Raw genomic sequence first — 23659 nt, forward strand, 5'->3', positions numbered from 1 at the left:
AATTATGCTCAAAAGGAGAAGCAGAAGCTTATAAACGGCCACCCCCAGAGAGACTGTTCTGTGTGCACCACATGGTCAGACGGCTCACCTCACTCCTGCACTTTGACTCGTCTTCATCTGTCACTTCCTGTTAGCAGCCTAAAAATTCAAATAAAAACAACTAACCCAACATTTCTTCATTAAAACTGCTGCTTCACTCAAATAAAATTATAAAACTATGCAACTGATGAACTTGCAACTGATGTCTTGTTGAATAAGTCATATACACTTTAAAAGGAAGATGAAACTGACTGCATTATTGTGAAAGGAAGAGCTATTTCATGTTATAATTTTAGCTTTATTTTGAACACACAACACTGTCTAAGTACTTATAAAGAGTAATTTCATCCCTTCTCAATTATCTGCAACGGCACGGTAGCGCAGCGGTTAGCGCTCACGCCTCACAGCTAGAAGGTCCCGGGTTCAATTCCCACCTGGACGTGGGGTTTGCATGTTCTCCCCGTGCCTGCTCAGGTTTCCTCCGGGTACTACCACTAAAAACATGTACAACAGACTACAGGACTCCCCTGAAAAAGAGATTCTTAATCTCAGTGGGATTATCCTGGTTAAATAAAGGTCAATAAATAAATAAAAACACCCTTGAGGTAGTGGTTCAGGGGTCTGCAAGACAATAAAGTTTGGGAACCACCACTGATCTCAGCTCTAAGATGGGCTTTGCACATGACAGTCAAAATGCAGAGGACAAATATACTCACGTTACAGGAACAAGGAACAAACTGCAGGAGTGAGGTGAGCCTCATACTGAGATATGTTCTTACCTGAGCTTAGACGAGTTGATGTGTACCTGTCTGGTCTTTGTGTGTGCACTCAGTCACGCAAAACGACCAAAGATGTTGTTAGCATTTGGCGTCTCCCAACATATTCCTATAGCTCCAAACGTGGGTGAAGTTGGAAGCTACCACGCTCTTCCACGGGCACGTGCGTATGGAAAAACGGTGGCCTGTTCCTTTAAACGTTATTGTTTTATAAATCAGCGCAATTGAAGCTTTTCCTTTTATTAGAAGAATTGCTACTAAACCAAAGTGGAACTCTGCTAAAGATCCTGAGGTACATTTTACTTTCCTCACTTATATAACATGGTCAACTAATTATAATGCTTTTACATACAACATTTTCTGCCTATTGCCCTTCAAGCAACCTTTATAAAATACCACTATCCTCTGCACAAGCACATTTTGAACTACAGAGGCACGTCACGTCGCTATCACGCTATAACCACACACCACTGACTCTGGACCAGCTGCTTTCGCCCTGTATCCTTCTCGCAGAAACAGCACAGCACTTTGAAACCGACCCAGAGTCCGATTTCCGGATTTGACGGCGGCACTTCCTGTCCAGTGCGTGAGTTTTTTGAACGGACCAATCAGCGCTCGCGGTCGGATGCTTTGACTCGAACTGTCCAATCAGAGCCCAGAGAGACAGAAATTTAAAGGTCTGTGCGGCTCTTTCCTCACACCACTACTCTCAGCCCGAGCTCCCGGTAAGACCTCCGCGGCACATTCTGTACCTTTTTAGGAATATCTAGTCCTATATCTAGTTTTTTTTTGCTTTAGAACGTAATCGTAGAATATTTGTACATGCGCACGTAGCAAATGTGTTTTAGCCCGTATTGTATGTTAGGCTAAGCTAGCTGGTTGTAGTAGTTTTTTGACATGTGCAAATGGGCACTCCCTCGACACTTCGTCCAAACAGCGATTGTGTAACGAGGGTTTTGCTTTGTATTCTTTGGTGATTATGTTAATTGTTTTGTTATGCTAAGTGCTGATTACGAAAATTGCGAGTTTGATTGTTAGATTAGCGAAGGTTTGGGAAAAGTGGGGATATGACTACAAATTATTATAAGTCTTTTTGGATTTTTTTTTTTTTTTTTACTCAAAAACCAAACACAGTACCCGTTGGTATTTGGGATACTACAGTCGTATATTGGAATTGGCACAGCCCGGACGAAATGCCTACGTTTTAGTTAGTGTGGTCAGGGTTATCATGTGTTGGCCACTCGGTTGCGCCCTGCAGACACGCGATCGGGAAGCCCGTGATCCTTTGCGATCCTAACTATTAATTGATTGTTTTTTACAGACCCATTACCTCGAAATCCATTTTAAACCTCATTCAAAATGTCCGAGAACGCCCAGCGACTCACCCAGTTCAAGAACAAGGGGAAAGATGTGGCTGTAAGTTTATTCTCGCATGTTCGAACACGCTTTGCTTTGGATTTTCTGACCTACAGGTTTGTTGTGATCGTTTTACAGGAACTGCGTCGCAGAAGAGTCGATTGCAATGTGGAGCTCCGCAAAGCCAAGAAGGATGACCAGATGTTCAAAAGAAGAAATGTGGCTACATTCCCTGAGGAGGCCACCTCTCCCCTGCAGGAGAAGAGCCAGAACGCTCAGGTTGGTGCTCACAGTTGGGAGATACAGAGATGTGATGCACCGGGTTATTGATATAAATGAACATTGTTGCAAATGGACATGCTGTGAGAAAACTGTCAATCTGCACCATGAGGAGATGATGGACCCAATATGAAGCTGTTCTTTTAGCCCATTTGTTTACACCAGTGAATAAATGTGGCCATTTTGTACTGTATAATTTCCAACAGTGCAGTATTCCACAAAAGCCTCTTGTGGCCGTGCCCTCCTTTTTGATCCCGAATGCGCACAGGGCCCCAATAGTATTGTAATTTTACAGCTAAAATGATATAAAAAAGAAACGGCTGACAATATTTGTCGACTAAATATTGGTTTTAAAGTCGTAGAGTTTCAAAATCAATATTTTCCAATGACTGTTGTGTAGACATGCTTTGGAAGCCCCCCTGTAGCGCCTCTGAGGCCCACCAGGGGGCCCCAGGGCACCACCACTGTACTATAGTTTAAGTTCATTGCATATACATCTCATAGTTCTTATTAGGGCTGCACGATATTGATATTTTCCTGAACTGATTAAACATGGTTTGTTCCATTCAGTTTTAATACTAATTTAGGCGTATTTGGTTTAAAATGAAATCACATATTTGAAATTTACCTAAAGCTGAACTTTATTGGATATAGTGTCACTGTTTCGTTTGTACATACAGCAAAAGCCCATTTCTAACCACATCACATTTCATTACTCCTCTTGCCTACACAATGAAGCAAGTCAAAAAAATCAGATCAAAGCAATCCATGACTTCATAGAGATTACACGTGTGTGTTTGTAGGCTTCCAGGCAGTGGACGGTGGAGGAGATCGTCGCTGGAGTCAACAGTGCTATATCTGACACCCAGCTCCAGGCCACACAGGCGGCGAGGTAAAGTGGCTCTGAAATGTTTCCAACATTTCTCATTTCCTTTTCCTCACTGACCCTGGCGTTACTGCAGGAAGCTGCTGTCCCGCGATCGCAACCCTCCCATCAACCAGATGATCAGCGCCGGCCTCATCCCCAAATTTGTGTCCTTCCTGGGCCTGGTGGACTGCCCCTCCATCCAGTTTGAAGCTTCCTGGGCCCTCACCAACATCGCCTCCGGGACGTCCGACCAAACGGCCGCCGTGGTGGGCGGCGGGGGCATCCCGGCCTTCATCAGCCTGGTCACCTCTCCGCACAGGCACATCAGCGAGCAGGCGGTCTGGGCTCTCGGAAATATTGCCGGTAATGGGCGCACTTTTTTAAAGTCTTTCTTTATTCAGAATCAGAGGGGCTTTAAAAGTAAAAATGAATTGTGCCCAAAGGCTTTAAAGTGATGGTCTGTAAGAGTGAGTGAAGTTTGGAAGCAAAGGATCAAATGCCGAGCCTGAGGAGAAGAAGAGCCATTAGTGATTGGACCTGAGGCTGGTTCACAGGAAAACTTTTTAATTTTTTTATTTAATTTTTTTGTAGAACATTTAGACTTTCGGACTATTACTTTACATTGCATTAAAAAGTACTACATTGGATTCAAACTGGGGAAAATTATGACCTTGCTCAGCAATTTTTACCAAATGGTCTAAAGCACATGCAGTGCATTTTTGGCTGAAAATAACCAAATGTTTTTGCTCAAAGTTGTTTGTTTTGTTAAAATGTCTTAAGAAGTGACTTGACTTGCTTCTACCTGTATAAATACTTACTAAAATAAGAGTACAGTACTTCTAATAAAAAATGTGCTCAAGTAAAATGTGGTTAAAGAATATTTGTTTGTTTGTTCAGGTGACGGTTCACTCCTGAGAGACCGAGTCATCAAACATGGAGCCGTGGCCCCTCTGCTCAGCCTGTTGGCCGTTCCAGACATGATGGAGATCAATGTAAGTGCTGCTCATGTGCACGTCAGCAAACAAACTGCAAGAACGTTTCCAATGCACTTATTGCTACTGATACAAATGAATCTATCATGTACTGCTCTATAGAAAGTCATTTGGATGATCTATTTGAGCTGGGGACAACCAGTGTCTGTTTTTGGTCTTAAAAGCGCTTTCATAGATGTTACATTCTTCTTCTCTCTAGATAACCATGTAGCATAAATGGTGAAAAACTTGATGCCCAGTCTTACTTTTGAAGGGTCAAATAGTCCTTCACAATGTCTTAAGTGGAAAATCACTCGCAGCCCAGCAGCCAAGGGTTTCAGGCTGAAGTACATGACACACAGGGCACCTTTCCAGCCTCCAAGACTTTCACTTTGTCCCTTCTCCCTCATGCTTAAAACATGTACCCAGCTTTCTTTAGAAACATTAAAGAAAAAGTAAAAAAAAAAAAAAGTAACGGGATGTGACCTAGAGGCAACCAGTTAATCGGTCGGCACAGCAGTACAGTGGTTAGTACTCGTGCCTCAGGTCTGGGTTCGATTCCCACCTGGACGGGGCCTTCTGTGTGGAGTTTGCATGTTCTCCCCGTGTCTGTGTAGGTTTCCTCCGGGTACTCCGGTTTCCCTTAACATTAAAAACATGCACAAAGGCCAGGATGAGTGTGTGTGTGTTGAGAGTGCGCCTGAGGGACGACGAATGGAAATTAGCCCAGGGCCACAATCCGGTGTGGCTTGTTTACATGCATGAGATCATGTATGTTCATTAACAAGCACTGTCCCACCAAATAAACCAAGATATAAATTACAATAAACTGTTGCTGTGCCGACCATGTTATGTCAATGGGAAATGAGTGAGTCAAACTACAGTGGGACTTTACTTCTGTCACTTCCTGTCAGTAGCTTTTTGTTTTACTAAAGTGATTATTACAACAGATGTTACCCATCTAAATGAGCCATATTTTTGAAAGCATTGAAACCTGTCCTATGCACTGAATATTTATACCAAAATGAAGGCCTTAAAAGTAATTTAAAAAAACATTTAATCAGATTAAAACAATTTTTACAAAAACACAACTGCAGCTCCTCTATTTGCATACTTCATTTTGTAAGATTTTTCAACATTCAGAGATTATTTATTTTTTGCGATTTGTGGCATTAAAAATATATCACGTATTAAATTGGACACTCTTCCCACTTTTCATTAAATGTGTTTGAGATTTCAATGAACAAAATGACAAGGCTCATCTCAAAGGAAGTCATTGTGATGTAGATTTTTATTAAAATGACCACTAGGGTGCGTTGTAACCACACGGTCTCCCCTGTGTCTCCTGCAGAGGGACTACCTGAGGAATGTGACGTGGACCTTATCGAACCTGTGCCGTAACAAGAACCCGTCGCCGCCCATGAGCGCCGTGCAGCAGATCCTGCCCTCTCTGGTGCGTCTGCTCCACCAGGAGGACAAGGAGGTGCTGGCCGACGCCTGCTGGGCCCTGTCCTACCTCACCGACGGCTCCAACGACCGCATCCAGGTGGTGGTGGAGACGGGCATCGTGACCCGCCTGGTCAAGCTGCTGGGTTACGGAGAGCTCGCCGTCATCGTACGTATACGACACAACCATCGTTTCAGATTGTGATCCCACTGTTGGGTGAATATAATGTTCTCTATAAACATTAACGTTTGACTGAAGCTTCTGTGTCACCTCTGGATACGTACATTTGTATTCACTGATGCTCACTTCCCCTCAGACCCCCTCCCTGCGAGCGCTCGGGAACATCGTGACGGGTACTGATGAGCAGACCCAGTTGGTGCTGGACGCGGGGGCTCTGGCCATGTTCCCCCCGCTGCTGCGCCACAACAAGGGCAACATTCAGAAGGAGGCGGCCTGGACGCTGTCCAACATCACCGCGGGCAAGGACGCCCAGATCCAGGAGGTCATCAACGCCGGCCTCGTGCCCTACCTGGTGGAGGTCCTACAGCGGGTGGGTTTTTAAAGGACGGGCATATATCCATGAGTCAGGCTTTTATGTTGTGTAGCTTAAACTGCTGACAAGAGACAAAATAACTTTCACTAGAACAAAGTCATCTCTATTGGATGTTTTTGGTCAGAACTCAAGTCTAAGCAAAGCTATCCCTCTATCCATGGCCGGGTTAATGTGGTTCATGACCTCTGGAGCTGTGGAAACCATTCTGGAATAGAATGAAATAGAAAAATAGAAATAGAACGGAGCAATTTGTCTTGGACAACCAGGGCTGGCACAAACAAAAAACACCGAACATGTCAAGAAATCAAATCAAATTCACTTTATTTATCCGTTAGGAACTTCATTGGCAGGAGAAGTGCCAGTACGGGCCCGATTAAAAACAGTACATCCACAGACATACAACAACATACGGCAATAATAAATACATTAAAAAAAAACAATATAATGGGCCTTTGATAGACCAAGGTCCACACAGTCATTTATTCAACAGGCGGATGGAGGTCGGGAGGAAAGTGGAGGTCGCCCTCTTTGCGCCCTGACGGCAACAGGGCGTAGTGAGAGTGCAGAGTAATCATGAAAAATATTACATCAAATAGCACAAACCACATTTAGAGTTGAATTTTACTAGATTACAGATTCAGTTCATAATGGTCAGTCTAAGGCTAATCAGAAAGTCTGGACTATAAAGCTCCAAAATGGTTTGTCCCGACTTCAGATCCTTTGAAATGCTAAACTGTGAAATGGATGATGTCTTATCTTGTGCATGTTTTTTGTTTTGTTTTTTTCTTTCAGGGAGACTACAAAACTCAAAAAGAGGCCGTCTGGGCTGTGACCAACTTCACCAGCGGGGGCACCGTTCAGCAGGTGGTTTACCTGGTCCAGGCCAACGTACTGGAGCCTCTGCTCAACCTGCTCTCCTCCAAGGACAGCAAAATCGTGCTGGTCATCCTGGACGCCATCACTAACATCTTCATGGTGCGAACGGCAGCCATTTCCTCTTAATTCTGACTTTTTAAATCGTTGTTGGACGCTCATGTGCATTCTTACTTTACTACAGGCCGGGGATAAGATGAACGAGTCGGACAAGCTGAGCCTAATGATCGAAGAATGCGGAGGGCTCGACCGGATCGAGGCGCTGCAGTCTCACGAGAACGAGATGGTCTACAAAGCTGCACTGAACCTCATCGAGAAGTACTTTTCTGGAGAGGTGCGTTTCGTTGATGCGGTCACGATGGGGTTTCAAAACGTTCTCCTTGTACTCACTGAACTTTTTTATTTTTCTTCAGGAGGAAGAGGTGCAGGCCGTGGCTCCAGAAGTCACCACAGACGGTTATGCGTTCCAGATCGCCGAAAACCAAAGCACTTTTACCTTCTAAAAACTCTACTTGAACTCCCCTCTACTTGAACTCGACTCTGGGTTGTACCTTCGTGAAAACTGTGCGTCTTGTGTACTTGTGACTGTTCTTTTCTTTGTAACTGTACATAACGGTAGTGTACAAAGTATTTTTTTACCATGACTGATGAAAATGTACTTGTAAATAAAGTTCAGTTCATGTTGTCAGGCGGTGGTCGTTGCTGAATATAGTCGTCTCCCTGGAGCTCAATGTCTGTTCAGGTCGAATGTATTCACCGAAGTGCGTACACAAAGTGGAGAACGAGAGGAAATGTTGGCCACTATTTGATGTACAGTAGATTGGTACTAACTGATTTTCTCTTGACGTCTGCAGTCCTATGTAAACTGATGAGTAAGGGGCGGGCACAATTCACACACAAACTTCCAGAATAAGGTGTATGAATTCAAAGATCTCCACCTGGATATTTTTACACTTGTGCAGGGTAGGCAAGTTTGTCATGGATGGACAATTTTCTGCATTGCCAAAACACCAGGGGCAGAACTTCACAATTACAGCTACATGTTGAGCCCCTTTTTTCTGCAAGTTTTGTGCAAATCCACACTGCAAAAAGTGGATTCTAAGCAAATGTTTTACTTTAAGAAATAAGTTCTTATTTCCCTAAAAAGTATTGTCTTGCCTAGCAAAGTCTTGTTTATTTGCTAAAATCATGCAAATGTTTCTTGTAACAAGAAAGAAAAACTTTTTGAATCTTTTTCAGCATTAGACAAAGAATATTTTGTTTTAAGAAATAAGATCACATCTCTTTAAGAACTGATTCTCACAGATAATACATTCCATTCTTTAAAGGGGGCGGCACGGTCGGTCGCACAGCGGTTAGAGCCTCAGCTTCACAGCTCGAAGTTCCCGGGTTCGATTCCCACCAGGACGGGGCCTTTCTGTGTGGAGTTTGTATGTCCTCCCCGTGTCTACCACTAAAAACATGTACAATAGGTGAATCCTCCAGCCAGGTGATTCTGACCATCAGCCTGGCTCCACATCATGGAGACGGGTCCCTGGGCAATATTTACCTTAAATATTAGTATTAAGAACATTTTGCTCAAAAATGTGTGTAATTTAGAACATGTTGCTTGAATCAAGCAACATTTAAGTAAAATATCCCACAATTTTTCACTAATGTTTTCCTTAAACTATTCCATTTTCTGAGGACATTTTGCTTAATTCTAGCTATTTATTTGCTTAAATTTAGTGTTTCTTGTTTTATGATAAGAAAAACATTCTAGAAATAAGAATTCTTAGCAAGAAAAAAATGCTGACCCCACTGGGGTCATTTTTCCTTAAAACAAAACAAAATGTCTTATTTTAAGATTTTATTTATTTTTAGTAGGGCACTTTTTGCAGTGCACTTAAAGGAACGGCCAGTTTTTCCACACTGAGATGTTCTTGCCTGACATAGACGAGTTGATACGTACCTGTCTTGTCTTTGTGCGTGCGCTCAGTCACGCAAAACGACCAATGTGAGCATTTGGCCTCTCCCAACATATTCCTATAGCTCCAAACTGGGGCGTATTTGTAAGCTACACCATACTCTTCCACGGGCACGCACAACGACCGGACGGGTATGTATTAACTCATCTAGTTTCAGGTATATCACGGTATGGAAGAACTGTGTGCCCTCACGCAAAGCGACCAAAGACGTTAGCATTTGGTCTCTCCTAGTATTTTCCTATAGCTCCAAACGTGAAGTAAGAAGCGACCACGCTCTTCCACAGGCACAAAGACCAGACTGATCAACTCGTCTAAGCTCAGGTAAGAACATATCACAGTATGAAAACAGTGACCTGTTCCTTTAAAGCTGGGGTACCCGGTTTTTCCTTATCAAACTGAAATTTTTAGTTTTGACCCAAACTCTTTTCAAGCTCTCACAATCCCTTCTGCATACATTGTTCAAGGAAATTATATGCATGTTCCATGTTGAGGGGAAGCAAAGTGAAGAATAGATCAGCCAGACTAATTTAGATTCTGCTTCCATCTTCCAGTAAAATGTAGATATTTTTACACATGCAAAAAATTACAGTATTTTCCAATTTTTTGAGTAGTCCATCGTGTATTGCTGGGTTGCAGGTGACATCACAGCATTCTAAAGGCCTATTCCAATGGTTCTCAATCTGGGGGTCGGGACCCCCAAGGGGGTCGCCAGACAAATTTTGGGGGTCGCCAGATCATGTAGATAAAATATACATATTTTTTTTAGCTTATATTTTATTGTCGCCTGTATTTGCTATTTTACCAGAGTGCCATTATATGTTCGTAATTTGATTTATTTTATTTTAGCCATTTGTTTTTTTCTTTGTTTTTTAAGAATTATGTAGGTTAATGTTTCGATTTCTTACAGTGTAACCTGGGCGGGGGGTCACGAACCCCTTTAACGGTTTTAATGGGGGTCGCAGCTCCAAAAGGTTGAGAACCACTGGCCTATACTATTATATAGAGGAAACATATTGTTTTTGAGGACATTTTTGGTCTTGTACAGAGAGATCATGGACCCAGTGACTGATATTGATACTTTTTTAAATTCATATATTTTCTTTTTAGCTACGACTTGTGAAAGTGCAATGCTGTTAATAGGAGAAACTGGCTCCTGCCCCCCCTGCTGGGTCCGATGACATATCCTAGAACCTGCAACCCAATTGGCAATTCGGTCTCTGAGTCTTGTAATGTTTCTCAATCATCTTGAGGTTCAATACTGTAGGGCTGGATTTGACTTTGCCGCCCCCTGCACGAGGGACTACTGTAGAGCCAGGGTATGCAAAGTTAGGCTCTCCAGCATAATACCATTCAAAGTTCTTCCCAAAGCCCCATTTTGAAACATGTACAACGTTCATTGTGGAAGTGTGGTTTTACTTTGGGCCATAGTTGGAAGTTTTAATGAGGTAAGATAAGATAATCCTTAATTGATCTCACAATGGAGAAATTCACTTGTTACAGTCGGCGTTCAAGAAGAAGAAGAAGTGCAAAAACAGACAGGAAAATGTGCAACCAGTTAAACAGTAGAAAACGAGGAATCTTATGTACAATCAGGGGCGGACTGGCCATGTGTCCATTCTGGAAGAGCACAGAAGGGCCACCGGTCCCGCCTTAACCGAGCTTTACCCAAATCTAAAAGCTAAAAAGAAAAGCAACAAAAAAGAGGATGAAAAGAAAACAAAAATGTGCCGGAAAAGCAACACAAAAAGTGACAAAAAATGTGATGAAAAGTCAACAAAAACAGGACAACAAAGCAACAAAAAGGCCACAAAAACGTGACAAAACCATGACAGAAAAAATGTGACGAAAACACAACAAAAAGCCACAAAAAAGTGATGAAAAAACAACAAAAATATGATAAAAAAAATGTGGCGACTTGACAAAAAGTTACAATCTTGTAGGTCTTAGCTTTCAAATGAGGCGTAACATTGTTGCTCTCCAGTCGAGAAGCGTTTAGATTTGGGTAAAGCCGAGCTGGAGAAAATGCGCACCGTTGAGGCGGGTGGTAAGTGTCACATTTACATTAATTTGGGCCAGGCTGGTCAGAGTCCAGGGCTGTTTTGCAGTCCCAGTCCGCCCCTGTGTACAATAAGTAAGCAACAATCTTGGGGGCAGAGTTAGGGGGCAAATTGAGTGCTGAAATGACCAAGTCTGTACATTCCCTTGACGGTTGGTATTGCCTCGTGGCCTGTTCAGGGGCGGACTGGCCATATGTCCATTCTGGAAGAGCACAGAAGGGCCACTGGCTCTAGGGCCACCGGTCCCGCCTCAACCGAGCTTTACCCAAATCCAAAAGCTAAAAAGAAAAGCATCAAAATAGCGACAAAAAAAGAGGATGAAAAGTCAACAAAAACATGAGAAAAACACGGACAAAAAACCCCGACAAAAACGTGAGAAAAACACAACAAAAAATGATAGAAAAAAATCATTAATAAAACAAAAATATGACAAAAATGTGGCGACGTGACGAAAAGTTTCCATCACTTTTGTAGGTCTTAGCTTTCAAATGAGGTGTTACGTTGTTGATCTCCAGTCGAGAAGCTTTTAGATTTGGGTAAAGCCCAGTATAAAACAAAACATGAATCTAAAAGCAATTCCGTGGAGTATGGTGCGCCACAAGGTTCAGTTTTGGGACCACTATTATTTATTATTTATATGAATGATTTTGCTTCTGTTTCTACGACCACCTTTCCAGTTCTTTTTGCTGATGATACCGATCAAAATAATAATAATAAAAAGCCGAACTGGGGAAAATGCACTCGTTAATGTTAAGGCGGGGGGTAAGAGGTTAAAATCTGTATTTGTGGAAGTGTCACAATTACGCTAATTTGGGCCAGGCTGGTCAGAGTCCGGGGCTGTTTTTCAGTCCCAGCCCGCCCCTGGAGGTGTTAAAGGCTCTATACCCACTTTTTTTTGTTGACCCACTCCCCTTTCCATTGTCAGTGTGGTTAAACTGTAAGTTGTGGGATGAGTTAACGCGTGTCACAACAGGCGCGGGGCCCTTTCATGCGAGCACAGATGTCCATTGCAAAACTGTTCCGATCTCAAATGAAAGCGCTCCTTAATGAACGGCTTCAAACACGTCTGAAAAATAAGCATCCTTCAAAGCGCACCGGCCAGTCTAGACTCCCCTCCCCTGTCCTCCTCCTCCTCCTCCTGCGCGTCCAAACTGAACTCCAGCGAGGTGCCACATGTTGGAGCAGTGATTCACTCCCCCCGAAGCGCGCTTTCGTCAGCGGTGATCTCCCTCCCAGCAGCGGCCGCCCTCCCGAAGCTGCCCCACGGCTACTCGGCTCTCCTCCTCCGCCGGGACACAGCCAGAGCAGAGAGAGCAGAGAGAGCAAGAGGAGGGACCCGCTTAGACGAGGCTCCAGCCGCCGCGCACGAAGATGTGAGCGCAGACCCTCTGTTGGGCCACCTTCTTTCCGCGCCTCTTCTGACTCTCACTTGCACAGTTCCCCCCCCCCCCACCCCCTCCCCGAGAACAGCGCACATATTTGGTAAATGCACGTTGCAGAGGCGCTCCGCTCCGCGTTTTTCTTTTTCTTTTCCATTTGGAGCGTTTGCGAGCAGGAGCGAGCGTTATTATGGCAGTCCACTCCACATCCGGGCCACAATGCACTGACTCCATTATTGTCTAAAACTGACGGGGAGCTCCAAAAAAAAAAAACCCACCGATTTGCCACATCTAGAGAGACGTTTCGGCTTCCTGCGGTGAAGGTGGGAGCCGGGTGGACATGTCTAACCAGGGGATTCGGCGGAACGGCCCGGTGAAGCTGCGACTAACAGGTAGGAGGCTAAGGCTGCGCCGCTGTTTAAATCCCCTGCTATTTCCCCATAGACCGTGGCTATGAAGGCGCCGTCTATGTCCTGGAGAGAACCGCACAGTGCCGCTCAATGACTAGACTGTTGCTTTGTCGTCGCGCCGATTTGCTTTTTATGGGATTGTTGTGTCATAAACAGTCATGGGCTTCACGAAATGTTGCCTTTGCGAGAACAACGCGTTTTGAATAGTCTTTAAGCTACTGCTCTTCCAGGAAATAGCCCGCACCGTCTGATAGTCAGTCAGTAGTAAATGGCTACTACCGATTCATAACACAGGCGGAACACGAGTAGCATCCTAAGCTAGCACGCGTCTTCTTCTTTTTTTTTTTTAAGTCATTGATTTTAAATAAAAAAAAATATTAACATAGGCTCCTTGACAAAGTGTAAAAGTAGTTTTAAAATAAATAATAAATAATAATAATTTAAAAAAAAATCTGCTTGACAAAATAAAAAATGCTGTTACGATGTTTGATTCCGGTCTACATTGCGTTATTCTCTTAACCCCCACCCGAACCAAGCACATATTCTCCAGCTTGGCATTACCCAAATCTAAAAGCTTCTCCGAGGAATAAACGATCATGAAAACTAGGGCTGAAACTAGCGATTATTTTGTAATGGATTAATCTGTCGACTATTTTAACGATTAATCGCTTGGCTGTGACTGGTGTAGGAAAACTACATTTTTTTCAATTTTTTTTTATCACATAATGCTTGAGGACATGTTGATGGAGTAAACCTAAAGTGAGTGTTTGTTGGAGGCTCTTAGTGCTATATCTGCTTTCTGATTCGATGAGACACAGACAGATATTCATGGCATTTACAAAGCACAAAACACTACAGACCCTAACTATAAACAAAGTAGGGTTTCATCAAAAATACTAAATTTTCATGTAATTGTTGCTCTATTTGAGTCTGTGTGAACCAGAAAACGGTTAATCGATTACTTAAATAGTTGTCGACTATTTAAATAATCGATTAGCCGTCGATTAATCAATTAGTTGTTTCAGCCCTGAAAACACAGCCAAAAGTGACAAAAAACAAGACTAAAGAGTGATGAAAAAGCAACAAAAAAGAGACAAAAACACGGCGACAAAAAGTTAAAGCCACACCGCGTACAATTTTACCCAGTAAATGAAATAGAAATACAAGCATTTATTTCATGACAGATATTTTCATCATTGAAAAATACCTCATAAATGTACAAACAAACATGAGCTTTTGCTGTGGGCGGCTCAGACATGACTGTAACTTTACTGGGAGTGGGTGCGTCTCCAGCTCGTCTCCATGGCGATGTCGACTAAAGTCAGCAGAATATAAGATTTGAACTGGTTAGGTCCTCATCCAAATCCATCCCTTGATTATCCACTGCAGTAATAGACTTTTCTGTGTAGAGCTGGTCATTAGGAGCATGTTTTGAATTGATGTTAACACGATAGTCCAAAATGTTACGCAGTGTCCCTTTAAGATGCGTTTTGTTGGTCTTAGCTTTCAAAATGAAGGCATTACTCTGGAGAACTGGACGAAATGTGCTCGGCTAAGGCAAGAGGGTGAGAGGTTAAGTGACACAGTTACCACGCAAAGTATTACACAGGAAAATAGAACTGGCTCAGTGTTCATTTGACGCCCTTACTGTATGTAAAATGAGGCGTTTTAAGTGTCAGTGACTCACATTTTTTGCAACAGGATCATAGACTTGTAACAGAATAGAAGGGATGCTCTACTTTCTGTGTGTGCGTGTATTAATCCTCAACTTTTCTTGTTTGGACAACAAGGTCATAACTGCCACGCTGACTGGCAGCAGGTGCCCCTTTGTTTTGGCATTGGGTCACTTTTATGTGGCATCCATTCATTGGTGATGAATAATACAGTTTGGGATTGTGATGTCAAAACAAAAAAACTATTAATAAGAATTCTGGGATGAGTTGAACGTTCTAGAATAAACCAATGAGGATTTTGAAATGGAAATGACTGGCGTTCTCGTTCACGTAAAAGCATTTGTGAGTGAGTTGAATGTACCAGAACTGACCCGGCTCATTTCACAACTTTTTGAAATGTTTTTGCTAATGCTGCTCTTTGGACAATGTTTCCGTGTCCCTCTCAAAATGGCAAATGGCGTAGCATTCATACAGTATTATTAAATGCCACTCCCTATAGAACTCAGGAAACTGCTTAGTCTTCTGGGATACACCGATTTAACATCAAATGAGAACCAAACTCAACTTTTGCACAGTTTATTATTAGGATCCCCATTAATTGTCTATTTTGTGATATATTGTGGCTTCTTGGGATACTGATTGGACTATTGTATGTTATAAATTTCCTAGTAGTCCCGCTGTATTTGAATGGGTTGCTCTAAAGGCTTTCTAGTTAACTATTCTATTCCATTTTTGGATAAATGTGTGAATGTTGCTACCTACTGTGAACAAACATATGTCCATAATGTTCAATTTATATCATTTCTATCCTAATCTCTGACATCTTGTTTGTCTGTAGATGACTACAGCACATATTGCTCGAGTGAGATCTCACTGAGTTTTGACTTTCCTTTCTATGTCATTTATCCTGAAGCGTGAGGTGCTTGGTCGGGTGTGATTTTGTGAATGGCTTCCGTGGACTTGACTTTAAGACGGGACTGCCCTGTCGTGGTCTCCCGGAGGAATGCTAAGAATGTAAGTCCGCTGTGAAAAATAGCAGAAGCAGGACCTCGTCGACCGCCTTGTTGCCGAGTGACAACAAACACCCGTCCGAACCAAATCACGGCGCTTTGAACTTCGGTCGAGCAACAGCTTTTCACGGGATCTTCACGCGCAGTGACATTTTCAGCTGTTCTCTGAAGTTATCGTTTTCAAACGATAACTTTGTGGACCACCTTTGAATGGTCCACAAACCATTCAAAGGTGGTTTGTGGACTTTGTCTTATTTTTGTGGCAAATTGTGTCACGCTTTAGTCATTGATTTAGTTAGTGTTTAGATCAGAGACTAGTTTTACTGATCGGCGATTGGCGTTCCATAATAAGGCAATACTCCTGACGATTTGGCCTATAACACCCTCTGCAAGCTGTAGTGGGAATGTTCGCTAGCAAACCAATTTTGCTTGAAAATTGTGTTCCCTCTATGACGCAACACAATCCAGGAAATGCAGATCATAGCGCTTCAGCAGTTGAAGAAGTAACGACCAAAGTGAACAAGAGGACTCAAAACAGCTCAAAATACTTCTCTAGATATGGTTTTGTTGAGGGAACGGTTTTCTAACTTGGTTAAAAGCTAAAAAGAAGTCATATCAATACAGTACCGGTCAAAAGTTTAGAAAAAAAATGTATGTTTGGGCTTTTCAACAGTAATTCCATTGGGAGATTCTCACTGAAGACATTAAACTATGAGTGAACACATGGGATTATGTAGGAAAGAAAAAAGGGAGGAATAATTCAAAATATGTTTTACTTGTCATTTTCTCTATGAGCTTCATAAGATCGTCACCTGAAACGGTTTTAACCGTTCATCTGCGAAGTGGAAACCATTTCTGGTACGACCGATCGTGAAGCTCATTGAGAAAATGCCAAAAGTGTGCAAAGCTGTAATCGATTTCACGAATGCATAAAAAAGTGTTTCCAAACTTTTCACCGGTGCTGTATGTCTCTAAACTTCCATTTTCTATCCATTTTAGACCATTTCTAATCTAGGGGTCTACATGATTACCAGCTTGTGTAAAGAAAACTGAACAGCAGTAGGCAGCAGGTTTGAAAAGTCCGAGCCTGATGATATTGACAGGTTCCACCGCACAGACTGTGGTCAGCGCAGTCCCATATTCTGCAACATTTATAGTGGAACAAGCACACTTTATGACTGTCTGGCACCTACAATACCCGACATGTATGAGGGGATGTAGGCTGCGTGGACTCCGAATGATGCCAAGTGTGGAATAACAGTTATTCAAAGTCACCCTGCGTAACATTTCACCCATTTTAGCTGTAATAACGTCATGGCGTTTCACAGCTTTCAGACTTCGAAGAATTGCATTTCCTATAGCTACAGCTGCGCAATATTGCCGATATTTAGATGCGGGAAGTCGGCGTACGTTGTGGCACATTGCTGCTTCGTACGTGTGCGAGTGGAAGCAGCTGCTTTGCTCGTCTGAATTCTTTGGCTCCGGCTGCTGCTGCTGGTGAAGGCTTCTATCTCAGTGGGATTCCCTTGACTTCTCTCCGTTCATATCCCCCTCATTCCTGCTCTTTCCCATTGCACAGCGCATTCTGTCTGGAACTGTGAACGCCGTCCGTAAACAGGAGTCTGCACGGGCGAAGAAGCGATTTTGTAGACGGAATCGAAACGTCCTCAGCTCGACCTAACCCCTCGTCTTATAAACGACTGTACAGAACGGACTCCATTTGTACGTCTAGTCCCCAGATGTCGCGGGGGGAGTCTTGGATGTGGTCAGCCTGACGTGCAGACCCCACAGCCGGGCGCAGACGAGGCAGAGGCGGGGGCGCTCGCAGGCTACCTTCATGTGGGCTCCTCCGCCGCATGGAAGCCATTTGGGTCATCTGCTCCATCAGACTCCGTAAGCGCTCCCAGATTGGACACATGCGCTCCAACTGCAGTCTTCATTTATCCACTGAATCTATTTTGTCATAGATTCTAATTGATGGTCCGATATGAACATTTTCTAGCGATACCGCCACCCGATATTTACCGATCAACTGTTTAAATCCCAGATCTGATGGGCTACACTGAGGACAGTGCTGTGTGAGGCTTATGGAAATCGCAAAGAGTAGCATCATCTCACTTTAACAGCGCTATATACTGAGCTCATGACACCACATTCTGAGGATTTAGTTCTGGATTAGAGCAGACAACAGGCAAACAGTTGACATGTAAGAATCGCAGACCTGCATACAATCTCCTGGCTTAAAAATGAGTAAACAATCGCAAATTTGTCTTCATTGTAAACAAAAAATGTTTAAAAAGGAGAAGCAGCGTTCGATCTTAAAGTATGCAGACAATTAGCAAATAGGCTAGTCCGGGAGACCTTTCATACAGCCCTTTTCCACCAAGCTGGTGCCGGTGCTGGTTCTGGGCCAGTTCCAGTTTCAGAACCGGTTCTTTCGTTTTCCACTGAAAAAACGCTGGCTCTTGGTTCCAAAATCTGGTGCCGGTCGGGAACCAATTAAAAGCTGGACCAAGAAACGAGCACCAGTGACGTCAGCGGCTTGGGGCGTGGCTCTCTCCTCCAACAAAACAATCAATATTAGTTAGTTTGTGCTTATGACTTCCTGGAGAAGCCAAAACAGTCTCTGTGGAGGAAACTGTTGTTTTGCTTTATGCTCTTTAGCTAAAACAAGAGTTAGAAAGAAGAAATCAAAATGTTAACGGCTGCTGTGACTGAAACATAAACTTATTTTTCTGTATTTTATAACCAGAAGTGGCTGTAGTAAGATGTTACTATCCATTTTTGATGTTGACTTCCCAAAGCGTTGCTATGACAATAGGCACAGCTCTCATTTTGGTGGAAAACCAAGTCAGTGTGGAACCAACCCGGCACCAGAACCAGCTCTGAACCAACCCAGAACCAACACCTTGGTGGAAAAGCCCTAATAGTCCGTTAACCTGCTCAGTGTATCCTTCCTATAGCCGTTAGCATTTAGCCATCAGTCATCGCAAATTATGAACGATCCGGATGTTTTCAGCAGTTGTCAATAAATGAATGTACAAACCTTTTGAGATTTCACTTTAAATACCAGTTAGCATCGAAAAGTGTCTTCTGAGCTAAATGCTAGCTCAAATTCAGTAACGTTTCTGCTTCTTGTGTGTTGGATACACATCCAGTGGCAATAAAACATCATCTTATAAGATATTAATGAAGACAAGGAGAGGGATGTTTATTTATACCGCGCAGTTGTAACACAAGGCAACTCAATGCACCGAAGAAACCACAGAAACTTTATAAATGCCATGAAACTACCGGGGCCTGTCTTCCCTATTCATTTATATGGGGATAGAAGCTAACGGCATTTCTACGCTATTGCTAACAAAGTGAAAGTTATAGGTTTCACATTTGTGCAATCAGAAAGAGATTCACGTCCATCCATTTAGCTTCCACGGAAACCCGGATGTAGCGGAGCTGTTAGCAGGTTAGCTGTTGTTGCTAGCATTACATCAGCCAAACATAAGCGTGTAATTAACCAGCTTCCTCTGTCGCGAAAACGGAGAAACAAAATAAATACAGTGCCTTTTGACGCTCCAGCTGCTGACATTTTCCACCCGTCACTTACGCGAGGGGCGAAAGCAAAAACAAACAAACGCGGAGAAGTCCCAGGACAAGGATAGTAATAACCAATCACGGCGTATGATTAGTAAACATTTCCTCTGGTGCGAAAAGAGCGAGCAGCCCGGGGTTTCCTGTTTGTTCAGCTGCTCTGTCTGTGGTCTGCTTCGATTATCGTCAGGTCCGCAGCCGGTTCTGGAAAAAAGAGCATTTGAGATCGACCCTAGATTTAGTCATGAGTGATGTAATTAATAGCATTAGCCTCGCCTAAGTCCTTGGGCAAAACTGTCTGTCGGGCGAATGTCACGCAACTCATTTTCTCGCCTTTTACTGCTCGCTGTTGTTGGTTGCAGGTTTTTTAACGGAATCAAAAAACCACGGCGTGGACTGTAAAGGTAATGGAGTGTTATCTTCGAGAGGTGTTAATCCCCCCGGGTGGAGCGGAGGAAGCCCCACTTCCAGCCCGCTCTTTGAACTTGGCACTGATGGTTAATGGCCCACAACTGGAAGAGCTTTAGGTGTGAAGGACCTTATTAACCTCCTATCGTTCTCCCTCTTTTTTACCTTGTCTGCTGTAAAAGCTTGGCTGCGCTGCATTAGGCTTGTCATCGGGGGTGGCACGGGGTGGCAGCTGCCGCCCCTAGTAGAGGTCTTGCCACCCCATTGATGCCATGTAATGTCTCACATCTGCTCCAAAAGCTACTAAGGTGATATCCTAGTAGCAATGATATCCTTCGTAAAGAGCCTCATACCATGGGGACATGATATACAGTTAGCAAGAAACATGGCAATGGAACCAAAGTCTGTATTCTTTACTTTCTGTTTTAATATATGGTTTTACTCTTTGTATACTGCTGCTCAAGATGTAATGTAAAAGAAGTCAATAAAAAAAAAAAAAAGCTACTAGGGTGCTTCATAGGCTCACTCTCAGTAGTACTTTTTTGACGGGACAAAGAATTATAACAGCTTTATTGCTAAATAAGGAGCCAAGTGCCAACTCCTGTGGCTCCCAAGATGATGATTTATTTATTTATTTTTACAAAAGTTAAAATTTTATCTGAGTTAGAAACCCCCTGCTTATGTTATGAACTATGCTATTATTTTTATATAATTTTAGGAGTGTCAGGTGTAGGGCTGCAACTAACGATTATTTTGGTAATCGCTTAATCCACCGATTGTTTTTACGATTAATCGATTAATCGCTTGGCTGTGAAAAGTGCATGGGAATTGTATTTTTTTCCATTTTTTTTCATCACATAGAGCTAAAGCGACGATGTTGATGGAGTAAACTTAAAGTAAACGTTTGTACGAGGCTATTTGTGCTAATTCTGCTTTCTGATTGGACGAGACAAAGACAGATATTTATGAAATTTACAATGTACAAAACACTGCAGACCCTAACTTTAAAAACAAAGTAGGTTTTCATCCACAATACATCATTTTCATGTCTTTTTTGCTCTGCTTTAGTCTGTGTTTACTAGAAAACGATTAATCGATTACTGAAATAGTTGACAACTATTTTAGTAATCGATTAGTTGTTTCAGCCCTAGTCAGGTGGCTTCTAAACGGAAAAATTGCCTTACGATCAAGGAAAACTTGTGTACCCCCGCTATTAACATTCAACAAATAAAGCAAGTTTGCCTACAGTATGAGGAAAAATACCAATAGATAACTATTTGAAATATTGCCTTGATATATGACATTCTTGTTTTACCATTTCATCATAAGTTCAATTTAATTTAAAAGTATTAAGCGATTTAGTTTTTACCTCATTAGATTGTGTCAAAACAAGAAATACATTTAGGGCCAAAACAGGGCATGGAACTAAATGACACCAAAACTGAACTCCAGCACATTGAAGTGCCCGTGTGTTTTTGTTTTGGACTCCATTTGCGAAAGATGTGTAAATCTCTGTCTGTGATTTTGCGATACCGTACATACATTTTTGCGATATGGATTTATCGTCACCGACTACAGAGATGCACTGCCAGACCCCCAAAAAACGCACGCTCTGATATTTGGTTGTCGGCCTTTAGCTTTGATTACATTCGCTGTGGAATTGTTTCTATAAACTTCTGCGATGTCGACAAAATCCAGTGTTGCATTCATTTTTCACCAAGATCGGCGATGGGAGAGCGTGACCACTGCACAAGCCCTCTCCAGCACATCCCAAAGATTCTCAAAGGGGTTTCAATCTGGACTCATCATCCTCACATTGAATTTTGAATTGGCTTTGATGGATTTTATGCGATTTTACAACAACGATATTTCCGAGCATAGATTAGCATTGCGCCGCAGTGGAGCTAACCTTTGACTGCTCATTGTTGGTACTTCATTCCAAACCTGCATCTGATGGATAATCACCAAACCCACCCCCAAAACTGACCCCAGAATTTCCCGAGATTTTGAAACTCCAGAACGGTAAGTCCACTGACGCATTCTGGGTTTTTTCGGAGACACGCTGGTATCCTCTCGTAGCCGTTTCCTTTTCCCTCCGAGAGTGCTGGAGCAGCAGCAGCGGGCGGGTGGTCCGACCTGCCCCTACCCCTCTCTGCCCCTCGCTCTGACGCAGAAGGAGAAACCCGAGACAGATTCTTCGGCGCTGAACCTGCACTGACACGGCCTCCATGCCATTAAGACTAAAGCAACTCTGACTAACCTGCAGCAGATGGGCCGAGCCGCCGCGCCGCACTTTGAGGAAATCGCCAGAGTCCTGAGATGTCAGTAAATTGCGATGTTTATTCTTGCAAAACTCACGACTTACGACTATACCTTTGTGTGAACATGCTTGGATATGATGGTTGACAAGAGCCCTGAAAGTAAATAAGTTAAATGAGTTCATAAAGCCAAATAAAGCAAACTTGATGCATGAAAAATACGTAAGCTAGCAAACATATAATGATGCTTTTGGTAATACCTACAAGCTACAACTACAATGTTCTCGTGAGCCATGGAGTAGCCGTGTTTCCATCATCTTTGCTGATGGAATATGCGTGAGTGCACCTTCCATTTTAATTTCATTTAAGGCGTTAAGTATTCTTTCACATTGACAGATTCAAAATATGGGTCGCTGTTATCAAAAGTATAGAAACAGACGGCATCTCGTCATAGAAGGGGGTGTGGCTTCACCGAGGGGGGAAATAGAATCTTTAGAGAAATACAATTTTCCCTCTTTTTAGCCATTTTCTGGTGGAATATTAACTTATTTATCACACATAAATACAGTCAAGTGTAAATCGGGCCCATATGGTTGATTTGTCACAGCAGATTGTTCAGTAGAAGTGAAAAAACGGCAGTTGTAGCAAGCGCTAGCTAACCGTTAGCATTAGCCCGATGCTAACATGTAGCATCAAGTTAGCATTCTCCGTTATTCATGTATTTATGGGCTGTTGAACCACTTTGCTCCTCCCCATGTCTTTGTATCATTAATTATTCAAAAACTACTGTAACAAATGCTGAATTATGAATATAGTTTTCTACTAAATAGAGAAAATGTACATATTTCCAAAATTGTTTTCCCCCTTAACTGTTTTCAAAAATGACCATATATGGGCGATTCCAGAGATGCCGTCTGTATCTATACTGTACTGTAGATGATTTGGTATCTAGGGCTGTGCAATTAATCGAAATTCGATTACGATTTCGATTACAACAGTAAACGATTACAAAATTTGCATAATCGCAAAAAATCGCTTATAATATTTTTTTCATTTTTTCATTTTTTTTCTTTGTCCATTTTTTTTTTTTGCAAAGCAGACTTGCATTATTTCACGGCGCTGGGATTATTTTCCCTTCACTTTTCACGTGCCGTGGCTCATGCTTTTGTCTGACATAAAAACAAACAGCGCTGTGTGATGATGTCATCTGGCCGCGCTGCTCAGTTTACTTGCGCAGGTGTGAGGGCTGGCCAGCAGGGGGCAGGTGTGAAACAGGGACCTCTCTTTAATCAAGGCACACTTGAAATCATTTGTACTCTTATGACTGTCCAGAAAACATAAAGTGTAGTGTAGTGTTTTGATTAATAAATAAATAAATTTTTTTAAGGCAACAAATGATCGTTTGAATAATCGTGATTTCAATTATGACAAAAATAATCGTGATAATTATTTTTTCAATAATGGAGCAGCCCTACCACAAAGCCGTCACTATTTTGTGCTCAGACAGACTTTCTATTGCCGCCCTAATCGTGACAAAAATGACCAAAAATCCTCTTAGAAGACTTATATAAAAGCAAAACCCGCCTTGACATTCACACAAGAACCCGACAGCTGACTGCAGGCGTCTGTCCATATCCCCCCCCTCTCCAACCGGTCCTCAGTGAGATGTTTATATTCACACCGGATCGCCTTTCAAAAACGGCATCTGCTCCCAAGTTGAACAAATACACCGCGGGATTCCGGCACG

The 23659-nt window shown here is 42.7% G+C and overlaps 2 protein-coding genes across 2 annotated transcripts in view; both read left to right on the forward strand.

Annotated features, from left to right (window-relative positions):
* Nucleotides 1–1515: 1515 nt before the first annotated feature.
* On the forward strand, nucleotides 1516–7815 carry LOC306968736 (importin subunit alpha-1-like). Its single transcript, XM_079564219.1, has 11 exons — nucleotides 1516–1540; nucleotides 2137–2231; nucleotides 2310–2450; nucleotides 3254–3342; nucleotides 3413–3681; nucleotides 4216–4310; nucleotides 5641–5904; nucleotides 6053–6286; nucleotides 7082–7264; nucleotides 7347–7496; nucleotides 7576–7815. Exons 2-11 carry the CDS (start codon nucleotides 2175–2177, stop codon nucleotides 7663–7665), a joined length of 1572 nt encoding a protein of 523 aa, XP_079420345.1. The 5' UTR covers nucleotides 1516–1540; nucleotides 2137–2174; the 3' UTR covers nucleotides 7666–7815.
* A 4894-nt stretch (nucleotides 7816–12709) lies between these two features.
* The window catches only part of LOC306969637 (E3 ubiquitin-protein ligase SMURF2), a 67366-nt gene continuing 56416 nt past the window's right edge, over nucleotides 12710–23659 (forward strand). Inside the window, exon 1 of the mRNA XM_079565323.1 lies at nucleotides 12710–12957. Coding sequence (XP_079421449.1) covers nucleotides 12906–12957 — 52 coding nt within the window. The 5' untranslated portion in view covers nucleotides 12710–12905. The remainder of the gene's footprint in view (nucleotides 12958–23659) is intronic.

Source organism: Gobius niger, assembly GCF_951799975.1.
Source record: "Gobius niger genome assembly, chromosome: 10".
Classification (NCBI taxonomy): domain Eukaryota; kingdom Metazoa; phylum Chordata; class Actinopteri; order Gobiiformes; family Gobiidae; genus Gobius; species Gobius niger.